Source organism: Lutjanus erythropterus, chromosome 17, assembly GCF_056507025.1.
Source record: "Lutjanus erythropterus isolate fLutEry1 chromosome 17, fLutEry1.hap2, whole genome shotgun sequence".
In the NCBI taxonomy this organism is placed as follows: Eukaryota; Metazoa; Chordata; class Actinopteri; order Lutjaniformes; family Lutjanidae; genus Lutjanus; species Lutjanus erythropterus.
In genome coordinates, this window is record NC_139333.1 from 7,053,716 (window position 1) to 7,081,385 (window position 27,670).

At 40.1% G+C, this 27,670-nt stretch overlaps 1 protein-coding gene across 1 annotated transcript; it reads right to left on the minus strand.

Moving 5' to 3' along the window:
• Positions 1–1,411: 1,411 nt before the first annotated feature.
• On the minus strand, positions 1,412–26,875 carry vstm4b (V-set and transmembrane domain containing 4b). The gene is made up of 8 exons (XM_084740816.1): positions 26,728–26,875; positions 22,690–23,097; positions 6,304–6,357; positions 5,954–6,061; positions 5,355–5,388; positions 5,122–5,246; positions 3,757–3,821; positions 1,412–2,199 (listed from the first exon to the last, which is right to left on the minus strand). Exons 1-8 carry the CDS (start codon positions 26,777–26,779, stop codon positions 2,074–2,076), a joined length of 972 nt encoding a protein of 323 aa, XP_084596942.1. The 5' UTR covers positions 26,780–26,875; the 3' UTR covers positions 1,412–2,073.
• Between the last annotated feature and the right edge of the window lie 795 nt (positions 26,876–27,670).

Genomic DNA, 27,670 nt, shown 5'->3' on the forward strand with positions numbered 1-27,670 from the left:
AAGGGTGTTTAGTGTGCATGTAACTCCACCCTTGTATGTATGTATATGTGTCACTAACAGCCTGTGAAGTTGATGTTGGCGCCAGATGAAAGAGCTCACATACTTGCCCATGGGGTGAGGTCGGGGGGCTAATCGCTACTTTAATATCAACTCTGTGGGGCTGTGGTCATTGCAAAATGCAGCCTGACAAAAAAAAAACAAAAAACAAAAAAAAAACCTACTGAACACAGATGTTGTGAGGCAGATAATGCTGGGAACGCACTAGAGGTAAATCACATTTGAAAATGCATTCATTCACATCCAATAACAACGGATGTCTTTAATTTACTTTGTCTCGGCTTCATAAATCTGCTTACTCTTGATGGGGTTTCCCACAATTCACTGTGTGAGTGAGTTCAACTGGCTGATTTAAGAAATGCTGAAACACATAATGTTCTCACTGGAACCAGTGCTTATATCACATGACATTTTGTTGCCTTGTTGACTTAAATTTATTAAGACGTCAGCATCAAACTTTTAGGGCAATTGCCTTCACTGGATTTTTGAGTTCTGAATCAAACTCTTTTTGAGTTTAGTTTTGAACTAACTGGACAAAGTTTGCCTACATGTAATCTTTTGTTGAGATAACTTACTTTTCTTCTTTGGATAAATTTGGATAAATCTTCGAGTTTTAGAAACCCCTAAAAATTTGCATTTCAAAAATTTCATTCACAGTGTGCAGTGATTTGTCTTTATTTGAGTGTTTGAAATTAAATAGTTGCAACTGAAAGTATTAAATCATTAACCATTATTCACTTTCATTTTAATGAGTTTACTCAGTAATTTTTGAAATACAATATTTGGGGGGTTGAAAAACTCAGAGATTTAAGTTTATCTAAAGACGAAAAGTAAGTTATCTCAACAAAAGAGTTTGAGTTATCTCATCATAACATTAGTAGTTAGTAAAACTTTTTCAAAACTTAAGAACTTACACAGAATCTACTGAATTAAGTTAACTTGAAATTTTGAGTTTTCTCAACTTTTTCATTTTTACAGTGTAATGTGTATTAATGAATTTAAAGGTACTATCTGAAATCTTCGGAAAACCCTTGTTATTAAGGATACAGGTGGGACTTAACTGCAGTCAGTGTCATGTTGCTCACTATTGTAGTTTGCAAGTGTCCTAGGCAGGGGCCAGAAAAGTGACATGACATACACATAAATGAGTGAGACTGATTGGCATCATTTTGATAAATGAGGTAAGTAATGTAAGACTTATGTTGTGGTGGATGCTGGTCATTTGTTGACGTTTGTAGACTCTATTTCTAGGCTAATGCTAGCTAGTTAACACACTGTTGGCAAGCAGAAGAGCTGAAGCATGGCAAGGCACTTGGCAGCGCTTAAAAATGTCACATCGTTTGTATTTTCCCAAGAATTTTCCCAAGAAAATCAGTGAAGGTCTTTGCGTTACATTGCAATTTGTTCATGGCAAACAAAAACCAGTAGAGGTTTGTCAAGAAACAGTTAGCCATGTTAGCCAGCTAGCTAGCTAGAGCTAGACTAGCTGTTTTCCTATGCCTTTTCTCTTTATGCTAAGCTAAAGTAAGCTAGGCTAATCACCTTGTGTTTCTAGTTTTATACTTAACTCTCAATGGCTGCTGTAACCACACACCGCAGGACATTAACCTGCTTATACTGGATTGCAAATATTTTAAAAAATTAAACCTGTTTTTTTGATATTAGTGGACAGATTAGCCTGTTCAAACATCAAATCTCCCGTCCGATTGTCATGATCGACAAATCTGGTCTATACTGGCACCATAATCTTCTATTGTGTTCCCAGTTTAAGCACAGAATTCAAACATGGGCGCAAAAGAAAAAATCCATCAGAAATACTTCAGTATACAAAACATTTCCTTTTGCATCTTGGTCTCATAACAGGAAGTTATATCAAATAATATAAAAAAATCATATGTACAATAATTGCGAGACTTTACGCATTTTCCCTTCATAAATCATCAGAATAAAAAATAATACAGACTATAAATAGACAATACTTTTTACATAGACACAGTTACTAGTGGTGTGTTTCTCTCATAGCTGCTGCTCCCCAAACAGTATCTGAGCATACACAGTGCCGCTACTTGACGCCTTGGTTTCCGGAATTGGCTTCACCAGATCTAGCTCTGCGTAGGTCAGATTCTCCTCCACTATCTTCGGCTGGAGACGAGGAGATGGAGGAGAAAGAGGGAAGAGGAAAATAATGATGGAGGAGAGGGAGGTGGCAAGGGAGGGAAGTGGTATCGGTGGTTAGAAAATGAGCAGGGAGGTTGAGCAAGATTTTTATGTCAAACTCCATCATTAATCTTAAGCTTAAGTTTTCAGGTCAGTATATGAATACAGTCAAAAAATCTTCTAAACTGAGTTAAAACAGAACCCTAAACAGACGTTAGCACACTGTAAAAAGACGAAAAGCTGAGAAAACTTTAAAAAGTAAAGCAAGCAGCTGCAGAGCCTTTTTGAGTTTACTCAACTAAGAGTATTTGTTGTATCAATGCAGATTAACTTAACATTACTAATCAGATCTACTCACGTAGTTAAGAGAACTTAAATGATTATGATGATGATTGATCATTGATTTGATGAACTAAAAAGTGTGTTCTTTGACTTATTGTGCATTATAAGTCAAGAAACGCAAGCCAGTTATACCACTTGTATTTCAAAATATATCCAGTTGTCCTTGCAGTTAATGCCCTAAAATACAGATTTTTTTTGAAGTGCAGTGCTGTTGTATATGTGTATCCTTTCAGTCCATAATAACACATAGTTCCCAGTTCATCATAAAGTTTTCTTAACCAAAGTACATGAGTACATCTGAATAGTAATGTCAGGTTTGGCAAACTTAAGATCCCACTTTGCATGACCAATAATGACAAACTTAAGAAAGCATGTTGAGTGAGCTTAAGTTCATGCTTACATCTCAGTGCCAGTTCTAAACGTAGGATAGTACTTTGAGTCATACTGCATACAGGCAAAAATCTGAATAGTAATGTTAAGTTTGACAACCTTAAAATCACACTGTAAGTGAAATTCTTAACCTAAGTTGATGCAACAAATTAGCCCTTAGTTGAGTAAAGTAAAAACATTCTTTGCAGCTGTTTTTTTTTTTTTTTTTTAAGTTTTCTCAACTTATTTATTTCTTATTTTTTTTTATTATTATTATTTTTTTTTTACTGTGGCTTAATGTAGAGAATGCAATAGTTCCACAAGTGACACGTTTTCCTTGCATGTCTCCTTGGTGTCCCTCTGCTTTACAGCATTGGTCTGGTAAATGTGAGCGGGCTGTATGCAGACATCACCTCACAGGATCCATGGGTTGAAGATGCCAAAATGCAATTACCTCTTGCAGCATTCTGTGCCATTAAGATGCCAAGCTGCCACCGAGCCACTTCATTCCAGTGACAATTATACAATTAAACTTGGGTCATGTGGCACGTTTTATGACATTTTCTGGTAAGTTTGGTTACAGACATTCCTGTCACATGCTGGTTGCTCTTCATTGTACTTGGCACAGTAACAATAGTAGGCTGTAATTGTGAATGCCTTTTCGGCATGGTAAATTTTAGGCAAACCGTACCAGTGCATGTGTGTTGGTAGAAGCTGTTTCTATAAAGATGTTACACAGCTGAAATGATTACAAGGTAGATTCCTGATTATGAATTTTAAGGAATGCTAATTACAGTAAACAATGTACAAAAGGGCATGTACGGAACTCACCAACACTATTTTCCTTGGTTGTGGTTTTAAAAGTTTGGGTTTCCGTGTTTTGTCTCCAATGGGTGCTGCAAGGACAAAACAAATGTTAGTGGTTTTTGCAGAGATCTGTTATCTATGTTTATGTGCATAATAAGAACCAGACCTCTCCATCATAACCACAAGCTTGACATGTGCTTACCTTCAAATACTGTTTGGACAGACGGATCTGTTTACAGTTGGAAATGTTCAAGGCCCTTACTGGTTCTAATATTTAAAATCCAATCCCACATCTAAAGTGAAGGGTCTTCTGAGTGGGGCTCTGGATAATACACAATAATACGTCCCAAAACTTTAGTCTCTTCAGCATTTTTTCAGCTCAATGTTTTGTTTTTATGGCCCTCAATTGACAGGAACAGTTTGATGTTTTGGGAAGTCGATCACTTTCTTTCTGCAAGTTAGACAAGAAGATTGATACCACTCTCAAGCCTGTGCAGTGTACTATACGAGGCTAAAGCCATCATCCATTTAGCTTAGCTTAGCATGATGAGAACCAGCTAGCTGCTGATCAGCAACTCCAAAACAACTCAAGATGACTTGTTCTCTGCTGGTTGCCTGGCAACAATCTGGCACATAACCATCCATAAAACGGTGAATCAGTTGACACGTTTAGACAGATTTTTCTCCTGATTAGACAAACAAGATAAAACATGATAATTGGTGAGCTTTTAATGATAATGCATGCTAATGATGCTTGGCGCTCACTGTAGCTGTAATCAGGGAATTGTTTGCTAACACATTCCCCAAACTGATTTAAAATTTAACACCTGTTGTACAAAACAGCAACAAATAGCAAGATTGGCTCTAAAAAGCTTCAAAACACTCAAACAGCAGTATTTCCTTCTCAACACAGTTCCCACTCAAATATTTAAGCATCAGCCGTGGGAGGAAACATGGGGACTTGGGAGTTCTACCACATCATGATGATCATGAAGACTATACTGAACTCAAAATAATAATGAATAATAATATTTTTTGTGGCTCACTTGCGATTGGACAGTTTACATAAGAAACAAAAATGAAGCAAAGTCCATTTTTGTGCCTCTGCACTGGTGAGAGTTGGCTGGAGACATTATGTATTTGGGTTGTCGGTTGTTCCGTCCTTCCGATTCATGTGAACACGATATCTCAAGAGCGCCAGCAATGTCCACTATTAGATTTTGTCGGTCAAAAGTCACTGTGACCTCACCCAATGTGTTTTTGGCCATAACTGGAATCAAAAAGGAATCGATTTTTGGAGAAATACAGCCACAAGAGGGTAACTCTACTTTTTAAAACATGTTTTAGAGAGAACTGTAGATGTGAATGCAACCAGACACTCTTGTTTACCTTTTGCTGGTATCTCTGGTGGTATCTCCTCTTGGTAGTCTCTGCTCCTTTTCTTCCTGTACCTCCTCTCCTTCTTAGGCAGAGCAGGAGACACACTGACCACACTGGTGACTGTCTCCCCTGAGCTGTATTGAGACCAGATTTCCAGTGTTTCATTGCAGTTAAGAACATTTGATTGTATTTGTTAACTTTTTTGGCTGTATATGTGAGGCTGTGTGGCCCTAAATTCTTACCTGTTCTGGGGACTTTTGACCAAGTGGTAATTATCTGCAGAGATAGAAAGTTAGAAATGTAATTTGTATGCACTAATTCTATACAAAGTTGAGTTCATTTAGAAGGGAGTGTATCTAAGTACCAGTGTCCTAGGTTCCCAGGGTACTATGTTCCTAGGTCCTACATTTCCCAGGGTCCTATGTTCACAGGGTCCTAAGTTCCTAGGGTACTAAGTTTCCTTGGTCCTATGTTCCCTGGCCCCTTGGTTACAAGGGCCCTATGTCCTATGTTCCCAGGGTCCTACAATCATTGAATCCTAAGTTCTCTAAGTTCTATGTTCTCAGGATCCAATGTTCCTTGGGTCCTATGTTCTCAGGGTTTTAGGTTCACAGGTTCCTAAGTTCCCTAGATCCTATATTCCCTGGGCCCTACATTCTACGCTAACCTTACCTGCTATATAGATCTGGGGAACAAATGACCCAATGAACATAGGGATGACCCAGTTTAGAGTTTTTGGAAGAAACAAAAGGAACGAGATGGAGAACACAATAGAAACATGATAACGGAGGAAGGTCAAGGTCAAAGGTCGGTGGAGAGTTATCTTAGTGTTGAGACTAACCTTTTAACCTCTGCTTCCTCTGTATGTACTGGCAGGTTACCGTCACTGTGAACATGCACATACACAGCAGCCCCACTGAGCAGATCAACACTGCACACAGGTACACATCTGAAACACAACAACACACACATTATCCCAACAGTGCCTCATGCCTACTGTTTGACTCTGCACAAAAATCTGAAGGAAAAAAAGAAGTACATGTTTTGCTGAGTTATTTAAGGCGCTGTACTATATCCTTTGGGTTGGGCTATTTTTGTCTGCCAAGGACGATACAGTGCCAGTCCACCACACACACACACACACACACACACACACACACACTCAAACACACTAAAAATATGAGGACTTACCTTCAAACAAGCTCCACAGGCTTTCTTTGGCCTTGGTGGCCGGTAGAACATGAACTACATGAAGAGAGAGAGAAGAGAGCCATGTAAGTTCCATAGTCATCGCTGTGGCCTCCCTGCCGCCTGATTACACGCTGGCTGGGGTTTAAATAAAGCTAATTGTAGGAAGACAACGAGCCGAGGCTGGTCTCCTCCCTGCCTGTCCTGTCTCTGAATCACTGTCTCAACCTTAACCTTTACTGGATGAAAAGGACAAATAGCTTATGAACTTATACATTAATGTAAATAGTGGGTTTAGAGTTATGCATCATCATAAACTTTTACCTCATAATCGTCCATGCTCTGCTCTGTTAGCCTCTCTTTCACCTTCATAACAAACTGTTGTGGTAAAATAAGGCAACCTGGCTAATTTACTGCTTATTCAGAATTTTTTAGAGTACTTTTTTGCTTTTATTTTATTGTCATAGCATGGACAGAGCAAAAAACAAGGTCAGAGAGAGGTACAACATGCAATGAAAGTCCCTGGCCTGGAATCAAACTGTCAACATTGCGGTTAAAGGATGGATCCATTGTTTTGTTTTTTTATGTCCTTTTGCAGGTTCTCAGCAGTGTTGCTTTTTATTTTGGAAGTTCAAACTTAAAGAGAGGTAGCTCAAATTTCAGTTCACAGTCCTAAAAATGAATTGGTTCACATAAATTTCTTCCATTTTTTGACCTGCACTTGGATACTGAGGGAGACGAGGCAGTGGAGAAGAGTGACTATAACGTGGATCTGTGCTGAGTCCAGTCTGCAGTGTAGTTCATACACATCCTAATGCATGATCGTGCAATGAATGCAGCTCTTTAAGTGTGTTCATGTACAACACTGGTCCCACATGTACTCAAATCTGAACAATCAAACTGTGGTCGATGTACATATGTTTTAGTGTCAAAATGCTGTTTGCCTTCTAAAAATGTTTTCCCATGTCACCTGACGTAGATTTCTGCATGATGATGTTGCTACATATGTAAACACTCTAGGTTATGGGAGGGGAGGGTGTCATGGCTGAGTTTTCAAGTGAAAAATGGCGAAAAGAATACAGATGGAGCTGCTATTTAGGTTGTAACAATAGCTGCGAGCGAGAACAACTGTTTCCACTATCATACCAACAGCCCTGCAGTACTGCCCTAAAACCTGCTCATCATGTACCACCTCAGCGTCAACAGAAGCTCATGTTGAGCTATCATGTGATGTAAAGTCTGCAAGACAGCCAGGCACCGACGACCTACTGCAGAAGCTGTGAGGAAAAGGAACATAACGGAGCCTGAAGTGGCTCTTTGTTTGCAGACAGATCTCTATTTTTTTTGTTGCTGATGCGTTGGAACCCAAACACTGCTAGTTGTCCAACCATACATTTTAATATTTAATTGCATTATCATTTTGGCAGACACGTTGATTTGTCATTTGACAGCAGAGCGCTAATGTCCTTGTTTCACCAGTACTGTTGCTTGTTGTCCATTTTTCGTTTTTCCATTATTCTTCAGTGACATAGACACTCCGAGGCCAGAAGTGACAATGGAAGGAAAACTGTCTGTGCCATACACAAGCTTGTTCATGTTTGGCATGATAGTGGAAAGCGAAAATTTGAGTTTATGACTTAAGATAGAGGAAGACAAAAGGAGGTCTCTCATTTTCAGCTGGCGACCATTGACGTAGCCACTTTAGACGACCGACGTTGGCTGGAAACTCTTTTTAATGCATTAGCTGCCTCAAAAAAAAAAAAAACCCTCCAGAAGGTCATAAATATACATTAGGTGGTTGCATACATGATATTTCATAACCCAGTTGTTATGCTGCAGCAGACTTAAGCTAAAGCTTGCAGCAAAAAGTTTGCATCCTCATCAGTTAATGACTGCTGCATATGTCACGGGCATAGAGAGAGGATTGTTTTTGTACTTAAATTAAGTTAAATTAATTAGCCCAAGTATTATAGTATTATTAGAAAAAACTTAATTTCACATGCCATGCTTAATTATAGTTGTTAAGCTCTGATTAGACAATTGATGGGTAGGATTTAGTGAACACTCAGCTCAGACAAAACTTTAAAGTGCACATAATTATGAGAATGAAAAAGAGCTCATTAAAGTGGGTGTGACTTAAATAGTTTTTTAAGAAAATGAGGTGGTAGAAGTAAAACTTATATCTCCATAGAATAGAATAGAATAGAATAGAATATTAGTGTCACCATGTCTTAGATAAGTATTACTTACTGGACATTGCTCCATAGACATAAATAAATGTTACACCCCAAATAAAATGTGGAAGCAGCTTTAATCTGTGTGATGAGAATCCCAGCTATGTGCTGCCTGTGTCCAAAACAGCTGAGAAAATATGTTTCCCATACTCGACCTGAAATCTCGCCCCGCGCACTCACTCATTTCTCCACCCCATCTAACCACAGTATTCTTAACACCGCTGTTCTCTTGCTGAGCTGGTGGCAGGAAGCTCGTGAAGTGACACCCACCAGGGCATCTTGAAATACCCCAAACCGCCAGCAGCTGACGACAGGCGGGCTCGCCGCGCTGGCTGGAGACTTTCCCACAGCCAGACAGGCCGCGCTGCGTGCTGACTGCTGACTGGCTGACTCGCTATAAGCGTGCTTTAGACGGCTCCGGAACATATTATCTACACAGTAGGAGCTATAACATGAAGCCTTCCTGCATGCACTGATCCTGCATCAGACAAATGTGTCCCCCATTTTTGCGTGTTTTTTGATTTTTACTCTTAAATGTGGCTGGAAAAATATATTTTAAAAGATCAAACTCTTGGCTATTAAAGGGCATCTACATTCATTTTTGGATTTTTGTTTTTATGCATGATGCCATTAAACCTCAGAGACTGAAGGAGCAGCATCTAAAATATGTGTTGCCAGATGCAAAATTTAACAATACTGAAAATACATACAGGCTTAACATGGGAAGGGGCCAGGATACTACACCCAATGACAAAAGCCTGTCATGTGCACCATACAACATGGAGGTTCCCTCAACTGAACAACACAGCAACAGTTTATCACTTTACACAGAATCACTCACAGCTCACCACACAATCACTGCTTCTGTTCTTACAAAATAAAAGCCTTGCTCTATCAGCTGCTTGATCAGCACGGTGCTGATGTGTTTGGTTGCTGTCCAACAAGGTTTTGTTTTGGGTTTATGGAAATTTTAAAATGACAGTACAAATATGAGAGTCATTGTACATCTAGCAACACTGAGGGAGAGTATCAGCACCGTAACCCACAGCACTGCTTTTTGTAATGGCTGAGCAGGAATTTCCATCTGAAAAGCCCAGACAAGAACAGCGATGGAGTCGCTCTTTAAACCTCGTAAAGGGGCCAACCCCCTTGACAAAATGTTAGTTTTTTTTTTCATTTCACAGCATAGTCTTAGTGAGAACCATTTTATTTTTTAAAGTTGCTCAGACGTCTTTTAATGATAATCAAAATACACATTTCTCAACCATAATCCTCACTTAACTTTGATTTAGAAGAGCTACAGAGTTGACATGTTGTCGATTATACACATTTGACAACAAAAAATAGAAAGCTTTCCTGTGCGCTCTCAACTTTCATTTTGGGAAAAGTGAGATTAAATTCACAGCCTCTGTCATAAAGCTGTGTGGAACAGCCTAAATATGAATTAAACAGCCAGACATTGTGTAAAAAAAAGTGGATGTTTACTGCAAAGCCTGCACTTCTGAGAAGATTAAACCCTAGAGAAGACTTTCTACAAAATGCTGCATCATGCTAACGGTACAGTCAAACTACTCATTCTGTTACGACTAAATGTCACTACAAGGACAGCAATGAGAGGGCACCTTCAGGCAACAGCCGGCCACACACGTATTTCACCAGTTCACAGGACGCTGCGTGAAGCAGTGACATATCCCTGTTGACATCAACATCAGGAGAGGTAAATACTTTCCTTAAGACCGGTGGTTTAAAGGCTTTTATGGACCCGACAGTCCTCAGACTGTCCTCTGTGGGAAACATACCTTTGGATTTGGTCCCCATCTGTGAAACCACTAACCCTACACTGACCATATGTGACCTACATTCTGCTGTTTTGGAAACAGTGCCCTTAATCATTTTTAAAGGGAGGATAGACAGGGTTCGAAATATAGGGGAGCTGCAGGAGACATGAGCTCCTCAGAAAGCCTCATGTGAGAAATTTAGGAGGAGCTGTAAAATATCCAAAATTTTGGCGCCACCGCTGTTTCATCTGTATGAATTTATATTTTCCTGTACATTTAGGTTCCTGTAATAAATAACAGCCTATTAGTAAAGTATTTCAACATGTGTGATTGTTGTGTGTGCAAGCAGGTACTGGTGAACGTATGTGGTATGACGGTGTGCTTGCATTGCTCTGAGAGTTGCTGTGGAGTTCACTGCATCACCAATAAAGCCAAAAATCTCTGATTTATGCCGCTGCCATTTTCAAAAAAAACATCCCAACAGAGGAGCTTTACGGCTCCAAGCCATAAGATGGGAAGACGACAGGAAGGTATGGTCTGATCCCTCAGGTTTCAAATCATAGATCATTTGCAGCCATCCAGCCGAGAAAAATCTGCGCACTTCCAGGGATTTGTAATTTTTCATCTTGCTTGCCTTGCTGTGCAAATTTCTATATGATTGAAATAAAGGAAACACTTCGCTCATCTACTAGATAAGACATTGGAGAGTAGACTCCTGCGCACTTTCTAACTTGCACTATATCATTTATTTGCAATGTTTCAGTACTAGATGGGCGAGCTCATGCACGGCACAGGTCCAGTACTGAAACGCTGCAAATAAATGATATATTACAAGTTAGACAGTGTGCGGAAGGCCTTTTTGCAAGTTTTACGATAAAAATAAAATGGCAACATCACTTCACAACACAAGAAATTTCACATAGGCAGCACTAGAGGTGTCTGTCTTATAGAGAGAGGGACACAGTCATTCATATAATTCGGTTGGGGCTCAGGCTAGTCTTACATGCGAGCTAACATACCAACATTGCTAGATCAGTTGTCAGAACAAGGTGCTGTTGTTAGCTAGCATGCTATTTGTAGAGCAGGACTGAGAGGTACAATATTTTATTGGAGACCCAATAAGGTAAAAATAGAGTTTAAGTTAGGACGCCTCATAGTGCGTTCTGTGGCAGGCAGGTCGGACATTTATGTACTTGACATGGTGTCTTTGGGTCAGTAATTTATTTCTGCTGGTTTTCTATTTGTTTTGTTTCATGCTGCTGTTTTACATTAAAGTCTATGGTGAGTACAGTTTGTTTTCCCCCAGAAGGAGGCAGGGATCTGTTGAAAGCTGAAGTGACATATGTGCCAGTCTGATGCATCGTTGATACAGATATTTTTTTTATAAAGAATATCAAAGGATACTGGAGTAAAGTTTCTCTTTTGTATTAGATTCCAGCAGGGGTCTTCTTGTGTTATAACTTGTCAATGGTTGACATTGTGTAGTTCGGCTGTTAAGTTATTTGCAAAGCCTGTGTGAAAGGCATATTTTTATAGCCTATAATAACACTAGGGCTGTCCCTGTCTAAGATTTTCCTCAGTCAAATTAGATTATGAATGAATATCTGATGATTACCTTTTTTTTTTACAGTGCAGTGTGCCTCACTTAATTCCTGTATGAGCCTACATGATTATGTTTTATTTTATTTTATTTTTTATCATGAATTAAGGATTTATTTCAATCAAACCAGAGTTGGTGATTATTGGATTAGAGGAAAGACAACCCAAGCAAAAATTTTTGTAAAGTATGAATGAAGCTGACGACAATGCAGAAGGATTCTGGTGAGAGCGATTAAACGAAACATATCTTACTCCTTAAAATAAGGACACACACACCAACAGTAACAATCTGAGCCTGTCAGTGGCGAAAACAAGCACAAGCATCGTGCAAAGCAAGCGTCACCTGCTCTGTGCGCTCTGTGGATGCACCTGCAGCGCGTTATATGCTGCTCTGCATTTCTATCACTTTTCTCTTCTTCCATCACAGTCAGTTTTGTGGTTTGTGGTGATTCTGACACTCAATGACACAGACAAAAAAAACAGGATCTGAAACTTGTTTACCAACTACTTCTTTTACCATCTGTCATCAGTCATCCGACAAAGGGGAAGAAAACACAATTACTCAAAAAGAAGAATTTCAGTCGGCTCTGACTAATGATTCAACTCATCGACTCTCAGGAGGCAGCCCTGAATAACACCATGTTGTAATGTTCCCTTTGCCCTACAGAGTGCTGCAGGGATGACATAATTTTGTAGGCCAGCCTGGCAGTTAGTGTGAGTCTAGTTTGCTCCGCAACAAGACCATGGGATTTTTCCATTTGATTTTGGGTGATCGCAGAAAATAAGCTCTGTGGCGAACAAACGTTTCTGATATTGAAACATTTTGTTCAGCAAGATAATCTTCACTAACTCTATAAACTCACTTCAAAAAACTCAAGGCAACCAGAAGTGCTAATATGCTATACTAATTCATTTCCAGGTTTAGGACTCATTTCTTTAGCATGCTATTACCATCATTAAAGGAATAGTTCACCCAAAAATGAAAATCCAGGTATTATCTATTCACCCTCATGCCGACTGAAGGTCTGGTTTAGTTTTTTAGTCCACAGAACACTGCTGGAGTTTCACAGGAAAACAGCGCAGAATCTCCAAAACAATTTAATTGAAGAGTGACCAGTTTTCAAGTGGAAAAAACAACTGAAAGAAAAAAAAAAAAATAATAACATGCCCCCATATTGCTCATCTGTCTCTTAAAGCCCCGACATACTGTTGACTTGTGTGCGCACACCATCACACCACACACACAGAGTTAAGATGGTGCACAAATGTGAACGTGGCTCCAAGCTAAGGATCTACAGGGAATATTGACGTCTCTAAATGACGTCTTTCAAGTCAACTTGGCATGTAAACTTGACCTAGAATCGGCCTGAGGGTGAGTAGATAATGACTGAATTTTCAATTTTGGGTGAACTATCCCTTTAACCTTAAAATCACTAATGTTATAGACGTCAGTGTCAGCGAAAACTACGGCAAACAGGCCTACATCAGGACATGACACAATCACTGTCTCGCTGCAGGCTGCACAGTTCCTGGGTGAGACATCATTCAAAACAGACTTTTCCCCACTTGATAAAAATGGCAGATGATTTACTCGCTCCTTCCTTCACAGTAAATTATTCGCAGCGTAAATCACGATAACATCTGTGACGTTTATGTGGTGTTTGTGCCTCAGGTTCTGTGTAGCTCTGTCAGAGCGGCAGCTGTGCATGTTGGAATAATCAGAAACGGGATAAATCTGGCGTACTGTGTGCCATAAAACTGGCTTTTATCCTCATCTAGAAAATGTCTTCTTCTTTTTTTTTTTTTTACAGCAGCTTTTTGAATGGCTGACGACTGCATCTACAGGACTACAGTGGAAACATTCAGACAAACTACTTTTTGTTCATCCAAAGCCACAGAGTTGCATTCATTTGCGGACTGTATTTCAGATTTGTGGCTCTTTTTTTGTGCCCCAACAAACCCAACACTGTAAACATCAATACACAGACGTGGAGTGAATAATGATCCTCTGTGTCTTCACCATCTACTGAGTCAGTCCCTGCTCTAATTTACTGTATTCTAAAAGACTGGAGATGAATGTCAGGACACAGCGACGTTGTGTGTCTTAACAAAGCTTTGAATAATCCACCCTTTCACTTCCTGCGGGGTCTTTTCTTCTCAGAATTAGCATCTTTCTGTATATTTGGTCACTGTGTTCTTATTGTGGTGATAAACAGAGTTATTTTGTTGGCTCTTATTCATACTGTATGTCCCGTTTTTGTGTCTTCAGGGAAGAATGCAGTACAATGCAAGAACTGTGTTATTTCTGATTTTCATTTTTCATTGTAAAGCTGCCAATACTCCCGTTTTCTTACTATACTTAAACCCACGCCACATCCGGGTGCTGTGTACCCCTTGTTAACTCCCACACGTGTTACACTCTTAGGAATAAGGGTTCCTGAAGAGGTGGGGTTCTACCCAGAACCAGTTGTTTCTGAAGCACCCGTTTTTGGAGCAAGGTTTTGACAGGGGTTCTTTGGAAGACTAGGGGTTCCATTAAGAACGCTTTTTGGAAGAAAGAGTTCTTGTTGTTGTTGAAAACATTGGGCATTCAAAGATGTTTTCTCAGTGTAAACAGTGGAAATTATGACAGACTGGACAAGAGAACACAATGTGGTTCTTTGTAGAATGCTGAAAAGACAAGAGGGTTACAGGTGAAACTTTACCCATAAAAATGTATTTTTAATTTTTTTTTTGATGAAACCTTTGAAATATGAAATGGTTCTTGGTAGACACCCTGAATGAGTTTGAGATGAAACCATTGGAATATAAAAGGGTTCTTAGTAGAGCACCCTGGGTAGGGGCTAAATGAAAGCCATGGAGGGGCATTGGTAGAACATTCTGGGTGGGTTCTCGATGAAACCCTTGGAACAGACTTGGTAGAACTTCTACCCAGTTGTGGGTGGAACCATTTACAGATGGTATGACCCTTTATGTTGGGTTCAGGATTGAACTCGCTGAAAGGATTCCAGTCGAAACCTTTAAAAAAAGCCAAAAAATAGGTTTTCTTATGGGGACAAACTGAAGAACCCTTTATGTTTGTACATATCACTGTTTCTCAGAGTGTATGGACATACCTCAGAGTTGAGTTTGTTTATTCCAGGAGGAGGCTGTGTCCACACCGTGCTCTGCCCTCAGTTTTTTCTAGCGAACCCTCTGACCTCTCTGGATGTGTTTATTATAGCAGTAGTAAGTGGAGTAATGGGAGTCTTGTGAGCGAGACAGATTGTGGAAACACCTGGTCACCCAATGTTATCCAACCGCAGGAATTCCATCAGTTCGACATCACAAACGCACACATTCGTGAACATAAAGTCTCAGTCATCTGCTGTGTCTCATGTGAAGTGGGGACCAGGAGCACTGGTCCCAGAGGGGCTTGAACCCTTCACATGTGCAGCTGATGTTTATCAAAGCTGTCAACCGTTGATGTACATACTGGGAAGAAATACCACTGCCTGCTGGTCCACTGGGGCAGGAATGGGGCAGTTTTCCACTGGTGTCAGAGCTTTGGCCTGTCCATTACGATTAGCCAACCTGGACTGTGGACAGTGTATTTCAAAATGTTTTGTTTTAAAAACTCATTATTCAAAATTCAGTTGAGTAGTTTGCATTTGAGTTCATTTTGGTCACACTGATTTTTAAAGGCTGAAAGTCTATAACAACCTATGTGACAAACTGGGGGCATGATGTTTATAAGACGCAGGTGAGAAGGGTCTAATAAAGGATGCTTTTGAGTTGATTTGTGGAAAATATAGGAGTGAGCTAAACTCACACTCAGAACTAAGAGGCTAGGACTCTACCATGCAAAATGAAAACCATACATCAACAACATCCAGAAAGGCCGCAGACTTCTCTCATTCTCAGAGCTCATCTGAGATTGATTGACAGAGCGTGGGAAAGTGTCCTGTGGTCTGCATTTCAGATTGTTTTTGGAAATCACAGACTTGAGTCTTGGATAATCCAGGCTGTTACCGGCTCTAACTTTAAAAGCCAGCATCTGTGATGGTATGGGGTTGTGTTAGAGTCCATGGTACGTTTAACTGTCACATCTATGAACGTCCCATTAATGCTGAAAGGTACACACATATGCTGCCATCCAGACAAAGACCCGGGACTGTTGAACACATTAAATTGTATGTCAGGCACAAATGGGAATTGAACAATCTGTGTCCTCAGTTCCCAAACACTTATTGAGCCTTTGTTAATATAGCGTCCCAACTTTTTTGGAACTGGGGTTGTATATTTTTCAAACCTGGTAACTCCAGGGTGCCACGGGAAACTGGACATTTTTAGCAAGTAGGTGGTGTGCATCCCATCCGTCGACAAAAACATTCCAGATTCAAAATACATTTTTACAATTTTTTTTGTTTGTTTTTCTTAATAACATCTGAAAAAAACCTGTATAGTCTAACAAAGCAAGAGAGAATTAGTCTTAAAATTTGTTATGACTGGATTGAAATAAATAGAGTGGATTAACTGTGGAATAGGATTTTCAGAATCAGATTCTGGTTAGTCAGACTGGGAACTGGATTGACAAGCTTTGATCATTGTCATTCGTCATACATAACAGAAATTGTTACGTGCATATGAAGAAAAGACAGCATTTAATCAGATTTGCCGTTAAAAGCAGCAAAGTAGGGTTGCAAACAGAAATAAATCAAAATCTATATATAACCAGTAGAATTTCCAAATTGCAAGAGGCTGCAAAGTAAACAAGGGAAGTATTCATGTTATAATTGCAGTATCTGTCCAAAAGTGTCGCTGTAGGCTTTTTTTATTAATATCTCTGAAGCCACAATAGACTGGCGCTTCCTTGAATGAAAATAGCTCTCCACATCCTCGACCACAAAAGGTTCAGAGCCAGACACGAGCCAGCTGCCCACTCCACTGTCACTGCAGACAAACATTTGAACTTCACCTTCCTCGGCACAACTATCTCTTGTTCCATTTCTGCTGAGTCTCTCTGGACTTCGTCTGTTCTACTTTTGGGAGGGAAACTCCGTGTCAGGGCCAATGTCAACAGCTCTCGGGAGGGACTGTGTGTCTGCATGGCCCCAGACTTGGCTGTGGACACCCCGAAAGTCACAGCCTGCAGGAACGCTTCCATGGAAAATGTGGTGAGCAACGTCTACTGTTGTTGAACGCTGACACCGCTTCAGCAATGTGCTTGAATAAGATAAATTGTCTTCAGGCTGTTGCAAGGATTTTGATGCATTCATTCTGAAGATAAACTCTCAGGAGCAATTTCATAAAAATGCTTCTGCAACTGCTTTCTGCTGATTTTTGATGTAACGCCGTACTGACTAACCCTGCACCCATTTCATGAGAGCTTCTACATTCAATGATCTAAATGCTCAGTGTCTCATAACTCTTTCTCTGAGAAAAAGAAACACACAGAAAGGGACACACCTCCGGTCTGTTAGTGAATAAGAAAACTATAGTTAGCATTAGCATCACCATTAACAACAAACCAAACTTTTTTAACAAAATCAAACACAGAGGAGGTCATTTCAGTGCCACCTACTCCTGTTGGCTGGCAAACATTAAACCCCACCCGGGAATTCTGATTGTCCAATCATAACTTATCAACCGTAACAAGACATGCCTGGTCGATATTTGCATTTGAAGTGTTTCATGTGGTATATATTTTTCTTGCTTTTTGAAAAACCAAAAACACAAGCAGAAGTATGTCATGTCTTTATCTGCTCTAAATAAGCTGCAAATGTTAGCATGCCCGGCTAACTAGCTTCTACTCACAGTAACGACTGAGCTTACTTCCAAGGCTATCACATCCATTGTGCGCTGCTTCCCCATTTTTGGATGCTCTCAGGGTTTAAGTCATGTGCGCCAAACTCATCGGTTAAGGTGCTCACACGTCATCAGCTGTAAAGTTGCTCTTCACTGACTGTGCTTTAGGCCTGGGTGGTATTTATTTTGTCATACCTTTACACCTTTACACCATCTTTTCTTTTCTAACTCCAAATAATTATTCTGTTTGCTAAGTTCCCTGTGAGCAAAGAGCTAATTTCCCATCTGGCCAACCAGCTCACACGATACACATTTGAAAAGTGGTCAGCTGGAAACAATCTGCCAGCAACAATTATCAGTTCAGATGGCCAGTTGACATTTTTTTGGCTAAAAAAAGAGAAGCCTGCCCTTGTATACCTCTGGCTAAAACTGAGCAACCTTTTTGTGTATTTTGTGTGGACAGAAAGCTTGATAGGTGCAGCAACAGGAACCAAGAGGGGTAGCATCTAATGAACAGACAGTTAGAACCAAACTTTGAGATAAAAAACAAATATTAACAATCTCCTCATGTCTGTTGGTGAACATGAGGATTGCTTTCAAAGTCTGACAGGAATGAAAAGTTGGGAGGAAAAAATGACAAATCTTTTAAAGTGTGTTTGTGGTTTTATGAAAGTGAAGGGATTTCTGGGCAATATCTGGTACCAGCGGATTTGTCATCCATTCCGTTGTGTGAACGTCTCCTGCGCCAGCGGTGGCACCGAAACCTCACACTCTCTCTGCTCTTTCTCCAACATCTTCTACTCGGTCAAAGCCGCAACTTATTGCGACGGAGGATCCTTTTATCTCCAGACGTGCTCCTAACCGATGACGTTTCCCCTCCCCAAAATTAAAAGCAGGACAGTGCTTCTGCTCAGTGAATCCACTTCACCGCCTCCTCAGCCAGATGAATTACATCACCCAGCTGTGGTTTGTGAAAATGCTACTGCTGGAGACACAAAACTGCTCCCCCAGGACAAATGGTTTTTCTGCTACCTTCAGTCTACTGTTATCACAGTTTGAGTTTATTTGGGGCTCCTCTTTACGCCTGTATGCCCATGAACATCACTCCATTTGCTTTAAACCAACATTTGGAGGCATTTGACAGAATTACTCACAAAAATGTGGTGGCACAGTTATTCTTCTCCTCCCCTTCCCTTCAGATCCAGTCATACTTTTGAGGTCTAAATTACTGAGAAAGACTTAAGACGGCATCCGTGCTCTTTTTCCACGCTCAAACAGTTTCACGTGTTCACAGGTTTCTGCTGCTGGCCACGGAAGGTCTCTGCAGACAAACCTGGCATCTGCGTACAACTCTTTGCGGTCTTACTATTATCAAAACAGCATTTGACACGGCCTCTGTTGTGGCTGCAGAAATGCTTGTAAAGTCTCCGCCCTGCACCATCAAAAGCAGTGATGTCATTCTGTGAGAAACTGGGCTGCAGCTACTGGTTTCACCTACCAAGAATACACAGGAGCAGCCAAATGCACAGGTTCCACACCTTTTTTGGCTCAAACCCTCAATTTTAGTTCTGACAGTGTCTGTAACTCCAAGACATTTCTTTGCTAAAGTTAATTAGTTTTCAAATGACAGAATTTTAATGAAGACTTTCACAAGAACATTTTAGACAGCAATCATGACTGTGCTACTTTGGACTTGGAGTCCTTAAGCACAATAGGTTGACCTGAACTCGCCATGTCTGACCGACCCTTTCGTATTTTTTTTTTCCTGGTCTGCGCTGGGAAGCCAAGACTCAATTTAGTCTGTGCAGGAGAGCAAAAATAAAGGCATTTTAAAAGTGTACAGTACTTTTGTAGCTGCTAACTGAATCTCTGGTTTGAAGTTTAGTTCCTCTTTAGTTTCCGTTTCAGGAATCTGCTTTATTTTACTGTTTCACGTTCATGGATAGTGGATAGAAGTCTCTTCTCCACCCCTGATTCCTCTACATCTTCAATGAAAAACGCAGCAGAGCCTATTTGTAGCCGTTGCCAAGGTGACGGTGGAGCATTCAGATGCTGCTGAAGATTTTGCATTCATTTGAATTCAACTGCAATATAGTTACACATGTACGGTGGCCGACAAGTGCAAACGCGCTGCATATACAGACAGGCGCTACAAATACAGAAACGCGCTGCATATAAGAAAACAGATGCAAAAGGAAATCGCTGCAAATACAGAAACGCGCTGCATAAACAGAAACGTGCTGCAAATACAGAAACGCGCTGCATATAGGAAAACAGATGCAAAACGAAAACGCCGCAAATACAGAAACGCGCTGCAAATGAGAAAACAAATGCAAAACGAAAACGCCGCATATACAGTCACACAACGGAAGTGCTCCAGGCCTCTAGGGGCAGTGCTGAGCTTTCCCCCGAGAGACAGACAACGGACGAATCAACCTGCGGAGGAGAGGAATAGGCCTACGTGAAAATATTATGGCACATATTACTAGATAAAATCCTTACTGTCTGTTATGTATTATGCACTCCCTGTACTTTACTGTTGTTTTATGTATGAGTGTTGTCATGTTGCTTATATAATGTCATGTTTCCTTGTATGTCTTCAACATGACAATAAAGTTTGTTTAAAAAAAAATAAAATAAAATAAAAAAAAATCCCGAAAGGGGAAACGTAATTATGAAGAATAAACATCCCGTAACTGTTTTTTAAACTAAAAAAAAATGTGAGAAGTAGAAGGTTATTGGTGAGAGGAAAATTGGAGGTGGGAGAGGCTACATGAAAAAGTACGTATTCTTTTTTCTTTTTCTTTCTTTCTTTCTTTTTTCCACATGTGGCCCTCATCTTTTACTGTATTAAGAAAGTGCAGCTGATTTACATTTTTACATTTTTACATTTTTGTTTGTTTGTCGGATTTACGTTTTCTGATTTTTTGCCTCTCCCGCCTCCAATTTTCCTCTCACCAATAACTTTCTACTTCTCACGTAGGCCTATTCCTCTCCTCCGCAGGTTGATTCGTCCGTTGTCTGTCTCTCGGGGAAAGCTCAGCACTGCCCCTAGAGGCCTGGAGCACTTCCGTTGTGTGACTGTATATGCGGCGTTTTCGTTTTGCATCTGTTTTCCTATATGCAGCGCGTTTCTGTATTTGCAGCACGTTTCTGTTTATGCAGCGCGTTTCTGTATTTGCAGCGATTTCCTTTTGCATCTGTTTTCCTATATGCAGCGCGTTTCTGTATTTGCAGCACGTTTCTGTTTATGCAGCGCGTTTCTGTATTTGCAGCGATTTCCTTTTGCATCTGTTTTCTTATATGCAGCGCGTTTCTGTATTTGTAGCGCCTGTCTGTATATGCAGCGCGTTTGCACTTGTCGGCCACCGTACACATGACCTGCCACTAATGTGCAAAGAGAATGATGCATGCAGAGGCTCAGAAACAGGGAACTCCCACTGATTAAAGACAGAAAGTTGCCTAATAGTAATAACTGATAAGAACACCAAAATTACACCATTACATCACCATCATATTTTTCCTCTTGCACACCAAATTTTTGTGCCCAAGGTACACCGAAGAGCAAGACAAAATCTCAAAGCACACTTGTATTCATATCCATATAAAACAGCCTCTATGAGCAACCCAACCAATGAAGGCAACAAGTAGCCTATCAGCCAATCGGAATGGGTGGGAAAAAAATTAGGTATCAATCATTCAGGGTCTTTGTGCATCACATTCTAATGATCCCTACTCCTATCAGGCTATTGCATGAATGGCAAACGCTGGGGTTCGCTTTTTTAGGGTATAGCATATGCCTCTATATTGGAAATGAGTGCGTACAAAGTACTGATGTAGTGACTTAAAAATTTGTTGTATAGGCTATATGTTAATGAAGCAGTAGCCTCTGTACTGACTGAATTTTGAAGTAAACATTCCTGATTAACTCTGGAGCAGCTGCCAAACAGTACATACTAATACAGGACATCATTGTTATGTACATGTGTGTATACATTATTTACTATTTTTGTTTCCTCAAGTAAAGTGGTACGTGATACTAGTTTTTAATGTCCATTGTAGTTTGATTAGCTTAGTAATGAATCATATTTTTTGCCTAAATTTGGCTAGATGCACTTTTACACTGGTGCGTAGACGTGGCTGATTTATCCTATTCTTCCATCAGCCTGAACCACTCTGTCCAGGATTAGTCATTTGGCAAATTACTGTATGAGTGTTTGGAACATACTGAGCATATGTATGGACAGTGGAAAACAGGGTTTCTTTAAAGTCTGTGTAGCATAATAATAAATGTGTGTTCTGAATTTGTCATACCACAGAAACGTGTTATTAACCATCCAGCCAAATTTGAATGATTAAAAAAATTACTAAGTTTATAAAATTTTGGAAAAAGTGAGCAGTCTTCTCTGCTCTGAAACGCTGGAGGCGTGTCCACTCCGCTGTCCCAGTGTCAAACACCAATACAACCTTTACCCGACTTTTCCAGACATGTGTGAGCCATCAGAGCCAGAGGACGGTGACCTGTCAACTAATTGGAGAATCAATCTGCAACAGAATGGTATTTTTTTTTCTTCAGCATTGGGATGTTGGAACTGAAGTGAGCAGAAACTGCCAGCCGATTTGGATTAAGAGTCGCTGAAGGTTAGTTTGTAACTGACCATTCTTGAGTTGGCTCACAGGGCTTATACAGTTTTGGCTCTGTTGCCATAAATCTGGTCCACCCAAAAAATCCTGAACACAGAAACAGTTTACCAGTCTAACACCTGAATTCAGTACTACACGTTCCTCACATGTTCTCAGCAACTACCTCTTAACATGGGAAACGTGTTTAGAAGACAAACTCCACTGCTACTTGCCCAGCTTCTCCACTAAGGTGGTCTTTTCCTTAATGACTTATCTTCACCTCAACAAATGTGAAGCAGGGTGATGCTCAGAGCGTTTGCTTGGCAAATGGTCCACGTTAAGATTAAACATTTAACTCCAGCCCTCACCTCTGAGCTCAGTAGCGGCGGTGCAGTTCGACGAGGCCTTCCAGCGGTCCTGGTGCTTTTTAAACTCCTGCACCCGGCACATGTAGAGCCCCCGGTCGCCCTCGGACACGTTCAAGATCAGCAGGTCAAAGATCTTCCCCTGCTTCACCACCGTCAGCTTCAGCTTGGGCCACGGGAAGCTCTTCGTGTAGTTGCCATAGAAACGGGCCTTCCTCATGTTGACGCGGGCGATGAGGAGCTCGTCCTCTGGCCGGTCTGTGCCCGCCGGCAGGAAGGTCCATTTCACGACGGGCAGGGCAGCGTTGCGGCGCCGCTGGGACACAACACAGGAGAGTGTGATGTTTTGACCCTCTTGGGCCACCGTGAAGGGGGAAGGGGTGATAGTTACGTTGACGGCCAAACACAAATCTGGAGAAGAAAGATTTAAACAGCTTATTTTAGAATCTGTACTTGGAGCAGTATCTAGCATCAAAATGTCTGGATTTGTTATATAGTCCAGATCTGATCATTTGCAATCCTTGACAAGTTAAAAAAGACATTGGAGCCATGCTCCTCTCTTGTTTTGACTGCATGTTGGTTACAGCAGCCCTTTGATTTTGACAGAGTTGAGGCATCTGTCTAAGCAGATTCAGCTGTTTTCCTGACTTTCCATTGTTTTGTTCATGCCACAGATGGCTGGCTACACTGTAAAAAAAAAAAAAAAGCATCATTAAGTTCTGAAACTAGTACAGAATGCTTTATTTAGGCTACCTTATTCTGTTGTTCCAATGCAGAACCGAGGAAAGTTAAACAAATGTTTAGTCATCTTCAGACTAAACCATAAACCTGGAACTAATCTGCTGGCTATAAAAGTAAAGGTGACTGTTCTTTTGCTGTCCCTGCACCCTCTCTCTGGAACAATCTCCTGTCTCCTACTAGATCAAATGAGTCTGACAATTTTCAAACAACTAAAAATACACTTTTTTAGGTTGGCTTTCCAGTAGTTAAATATATAGATAGAACGTTTTACTCTCTCCCTGTTAGATGATGGCACAATTGCAAACCAAAGGAAGAAGGAAAGTTTTCCTATAGTTTTGTGTCTTATTATGTACATTTCAAAAATGACCTGAACACTAGTGATAATATTACTCTGGGATAATCATTTTTGTACATAAACAGAAAATATAGATTGATGCTCTAGTGTGCAGACAAAACATATGGATCATACTATGCTCAATTAATGAGAAATCTAAATACAATTCAACAGTTTCTTTACTATCTTCATTTGATGCATTCAGTGAACAATTACAAAAAGTACATTCATTTAGCTCATTATTGTATTATTTCAAGCCTCGAGAGTTGAGCACAAGGTAAGTTCTTACATTTTTTTATTATTAAATTTAAAAGGTTATGTTCTTAGTGCCATTTCTTTGTTTAGCTGTCTGTTTGTCTGACTTTCTGTCGGCAGGATTAAAATCTAGAGGCCAGATTTTCATGAAACGTGGTGGGAGGGTGCACCACAGGCCAAGGATTCAGTTTTGGAGTGGATCACAATCACGAGGCAGAAACGCAAATGATTTTTTTTACTTTCATTAACACTGCATGAGGCATTGTAAGGGCATTTGGCCTTAGTGGAGGTCTGCACTCTCTGAAGACCCTTCAAAATTAAATTGGCTTAACTTTTAAACTTCATCTAATTTAGTAAATAGCTAACTATAAAATATTAGTTGATTAAATAAAATTTGACTTAAATTTTACAGTGTAAGATGCCATGCTGTTTGAGTTAAATAATAGGCTTTAGTTTTAGTTTTCATGGCAATGCTGAAGTCACAGTTTGAGCAGATCAATGATTCTTGACCTTGGAAACAGCAACTGACCAAACAACCCCCCCCTCACTCACTCACTCACTCACTCACTCACTCACTCGCTCTGGAGTCTGTGACTGTATCACAGACTGTCTGCAGCAGCACATGATGTTAGCTCAGCTGTCACAGAACTGGAGGTGTCCACACTTGACTTTGTTCTCAGTGTCTCAGTTTTGTTGACAACTTTTTTCAAGGTCAAGACTGATGAGATCATCGCTCATTCAGATTTTTAGCCAACTTGGACTAGAAGCCCTAAAAGTGTTCTGAATTATGTCAAATCAAATGTAGGTCGTCCTGTCATGGGATTCGGTCTGGCTTTCATGCTTTTCAGATCATTTTAAAAGTTTCTGTATTGTGTCAAATCTCTGTCAAACGTGAGGCAGAAATGTAACTGACGCAGTCAAAGCTTCTCAGTGACAAATTACTAAACAACTAACAAAAATGTAAAGTTTCTTGTAACATTTCCCGCAGATGATTTGCGTGAAATATAGGGTGGAAACACTTTTCATTCCTCTTTAAAAGTCACAGTGAAAGATCTTTAGCCCTAATCGTCTAAAGATGAAATTACACTGTAAAAATAAACTATTAGTTTTAACTTAATAATGTTAATGTCCTGGCTGAATAAAATGTTTTAACTTAATTTGAAAAGACAAGTTAATTGTTTTTTGTTAATTGTAATTTTGCAATGATTCAAAACAAAAAAAAACCCTCTAGTCAAATAAACTTGATGAGTTGACAGTACGTTTATTTTAGGCATTATTTCAAGTCAAAAGACTTCAAATTAGAGGAACTCATTTTTATAATTTCTGCAAATAAATACTGGGCATTTACATTAAGTTAATGAAAGAAGATTAGTTCATTCCACTAAATTCCTGTCTGATTTTTGACAGTGTAATGCCTGCCTTACTGACTTGAAGCTGCACCATTTAAAAATAAACTATTTGTTTAAGCTTTAAAATGTGTCCGGACTGTTTTAAATTTTAAGGTGACTGAATTTGAACAGATAAACTGAGGTCATTTTGGGATGATTCAAAACAAAGAATTTTTCTAGTCAAATAAACTGTATATTAACTCAGCTGTACTTGAGAAAATATGCTCAATAACCTTAAGATATTTAGTTGAATCGACATCGCCTCAGTCTACTCTGACAAACACAACACACAAATTTAATGTGAATCTTCTCTGTTTGAAGAAAACATCTGGAAAGTGCAAATGTGCTGATCATATTTCTTTGAGTTAATTCAACTCATCATTTCAAGTCAAAAGAAGAACTCATATTTATAAGTTCTGTAGAGTTCGTAAAATAAATGATTATGATTTAATTAACCTTGAATGAATAAAACTTGTACTTTACATTAAGTCAACAAGAAAAGATAAGTTGATGCACAAATGAGAGCATATCTGTTATCCATACAGTCTACATCTCCAGGGTGTTTGATGTTGCTCAACCGCCTTTTTGCCTGACTGCTGCGTTATTTTTGGCAACGTGACAACATATGTTGGATGAATATTGAGGAACAAGCTTTACCGCTACATGTGACTTTTTATCACACATTTTTTTTCCAACTTTGAGCAATTTCATCATCTGCACTTTCCATGACACGCAAGCATTTTACTGTCACACAACTCAGATGCTTTCAGCTCAGGACGTGATTAAAATCAGGGTCATTTTTTACAGTTCTGTCTTTAATTTGCTTTTGACTGACAGAACAAAACAAAGCAAATAGAGGTGAGCGTCTGAAAAGTGTTGTTTTGGTGTTGTATGTTGATTCTGAGCTCTCTAACTGTAACTGTTGTGACATAGGTTCACTGAAATCACCATAAATTAATGTAAAAGTGAGACTGCAAGCTCTGTTTTCCTTTCAAACACTCTCAGGAAAACCACCAATTTTCACTTTGGGGTTCCCTCTCATCTCTGCAAACACATCCAACTCTGGTAAACTTGTGATTTTCTTGCCAACATACCATGCAATCTTATAGAACTACGTTTATTTCAGCAGAAACCTGAAGTTTTAGTTTACAGATCATCTTATCAACCAGAAAGATTTTTCTCCATCTCATCAACCATCACACCAACATCCTCCATTCTTCTTCTCCTCTAGTGTTTTCTGCAAAACTTCTCTGAAAAATAGCTGGAAACACTTTGTCTCCACCACATCCACTTTGGTACGAAGCGAAAATAAACTTTTCCTACCTCCAAGCAGCGCTCGAGTCAGGAGAGCGAAGACCACAGAGGAGATCTTCATTTTCCACGGCTGCAGCCTCCATAAACTCCCAGTTAAATGCCTCTGAAGAAAAGAAGCCCCAGGTTTCCTCCTCCTCTTCTTCTTCTTCTTCTCTTTTTTTTCCCCCAGCTGAGGAGTGTAATATGAAACATTGGCTGCTCTGTTTCTCCTCAGAACCTCCCTCTGCCCCTCCCCCCCCAACCCCACTCCTGCCCTCCTGTCACACACAGTGAAAACACATTTGGCAGGCTCACGTGCCCACACACAAACATATATGCACGTGCACGCGGAGCAGACACAGAAACAGACAGGTGAGGACACACATACACACACACACACACACTTCTGGCGAGTGAGTGGGAAATGTAATTTCCTGTGCAGGATGGAGGGGAGGGAGGGGGTGTGTTGTTGAGATTGACGCCGAGCAAATCACACTTCCAGCTGTGGTGGACAGCAGGCGCAGACCAAAGTCAGGGCTTTTATTTTGGAACACACATGCTGACAAAGAGGGAGGAGGGTGGGGATGGGTGGTGGTGGTGGGGGGGGGGGGTGTTAGGCTGCAGTCTGTGTTTGCGTGTGGGCATCTCTGTCGACGATGAAATGATGGAGAAGAACATTTAAAGTAGGTTAATTATCCCAAAGTTTAAGTGTTCAACCAGTGTGGTTGCTCGTCCTGCTTTCAAAATTGGCCCTCAAACCTCACATTACAACCGTGTAATGAAAAACAGAATGCGATGATTTGCAAAAGAACTTTCTGACTTATTTTCAGTTGAATATGGCACAAACACAAGAAAAGAAATGCTCAAACTGATTTTTATTTGAAAAATATTCACTCATTCTGAATTTGATGCCTACAGCATGTTCCAAAAAAGTCGGTCGCAACATCCATGATTTCTAAAAAACATTCAGATG

Excerpts from the sequence above, each read along its gene's own strand:
- vstm4b (XM_084740816.1), bottom strand. The coding sequence starts at position 26,779 with ATGAAGATCTCCTCTGTGGTCTTCGCTCTCCTGACTCGAGCGCTGCTT. Across the intron at positions 6,358-22,689 it reads CGCCGCTACTGAGCTCAGAG|TTCATGTTCTACCGGCCACC; the intron begins GTGAGGGCTGGA and ends CTCTTCATGTAG. Across the intron at positions 5,389-5,953 it reads GAGGAAGCAGAGGTTAAAAG|ATAATTACCACTTGGTCAAA; the intron begins GTTAGTCTCAAC and ends CTATCTCTGCAG.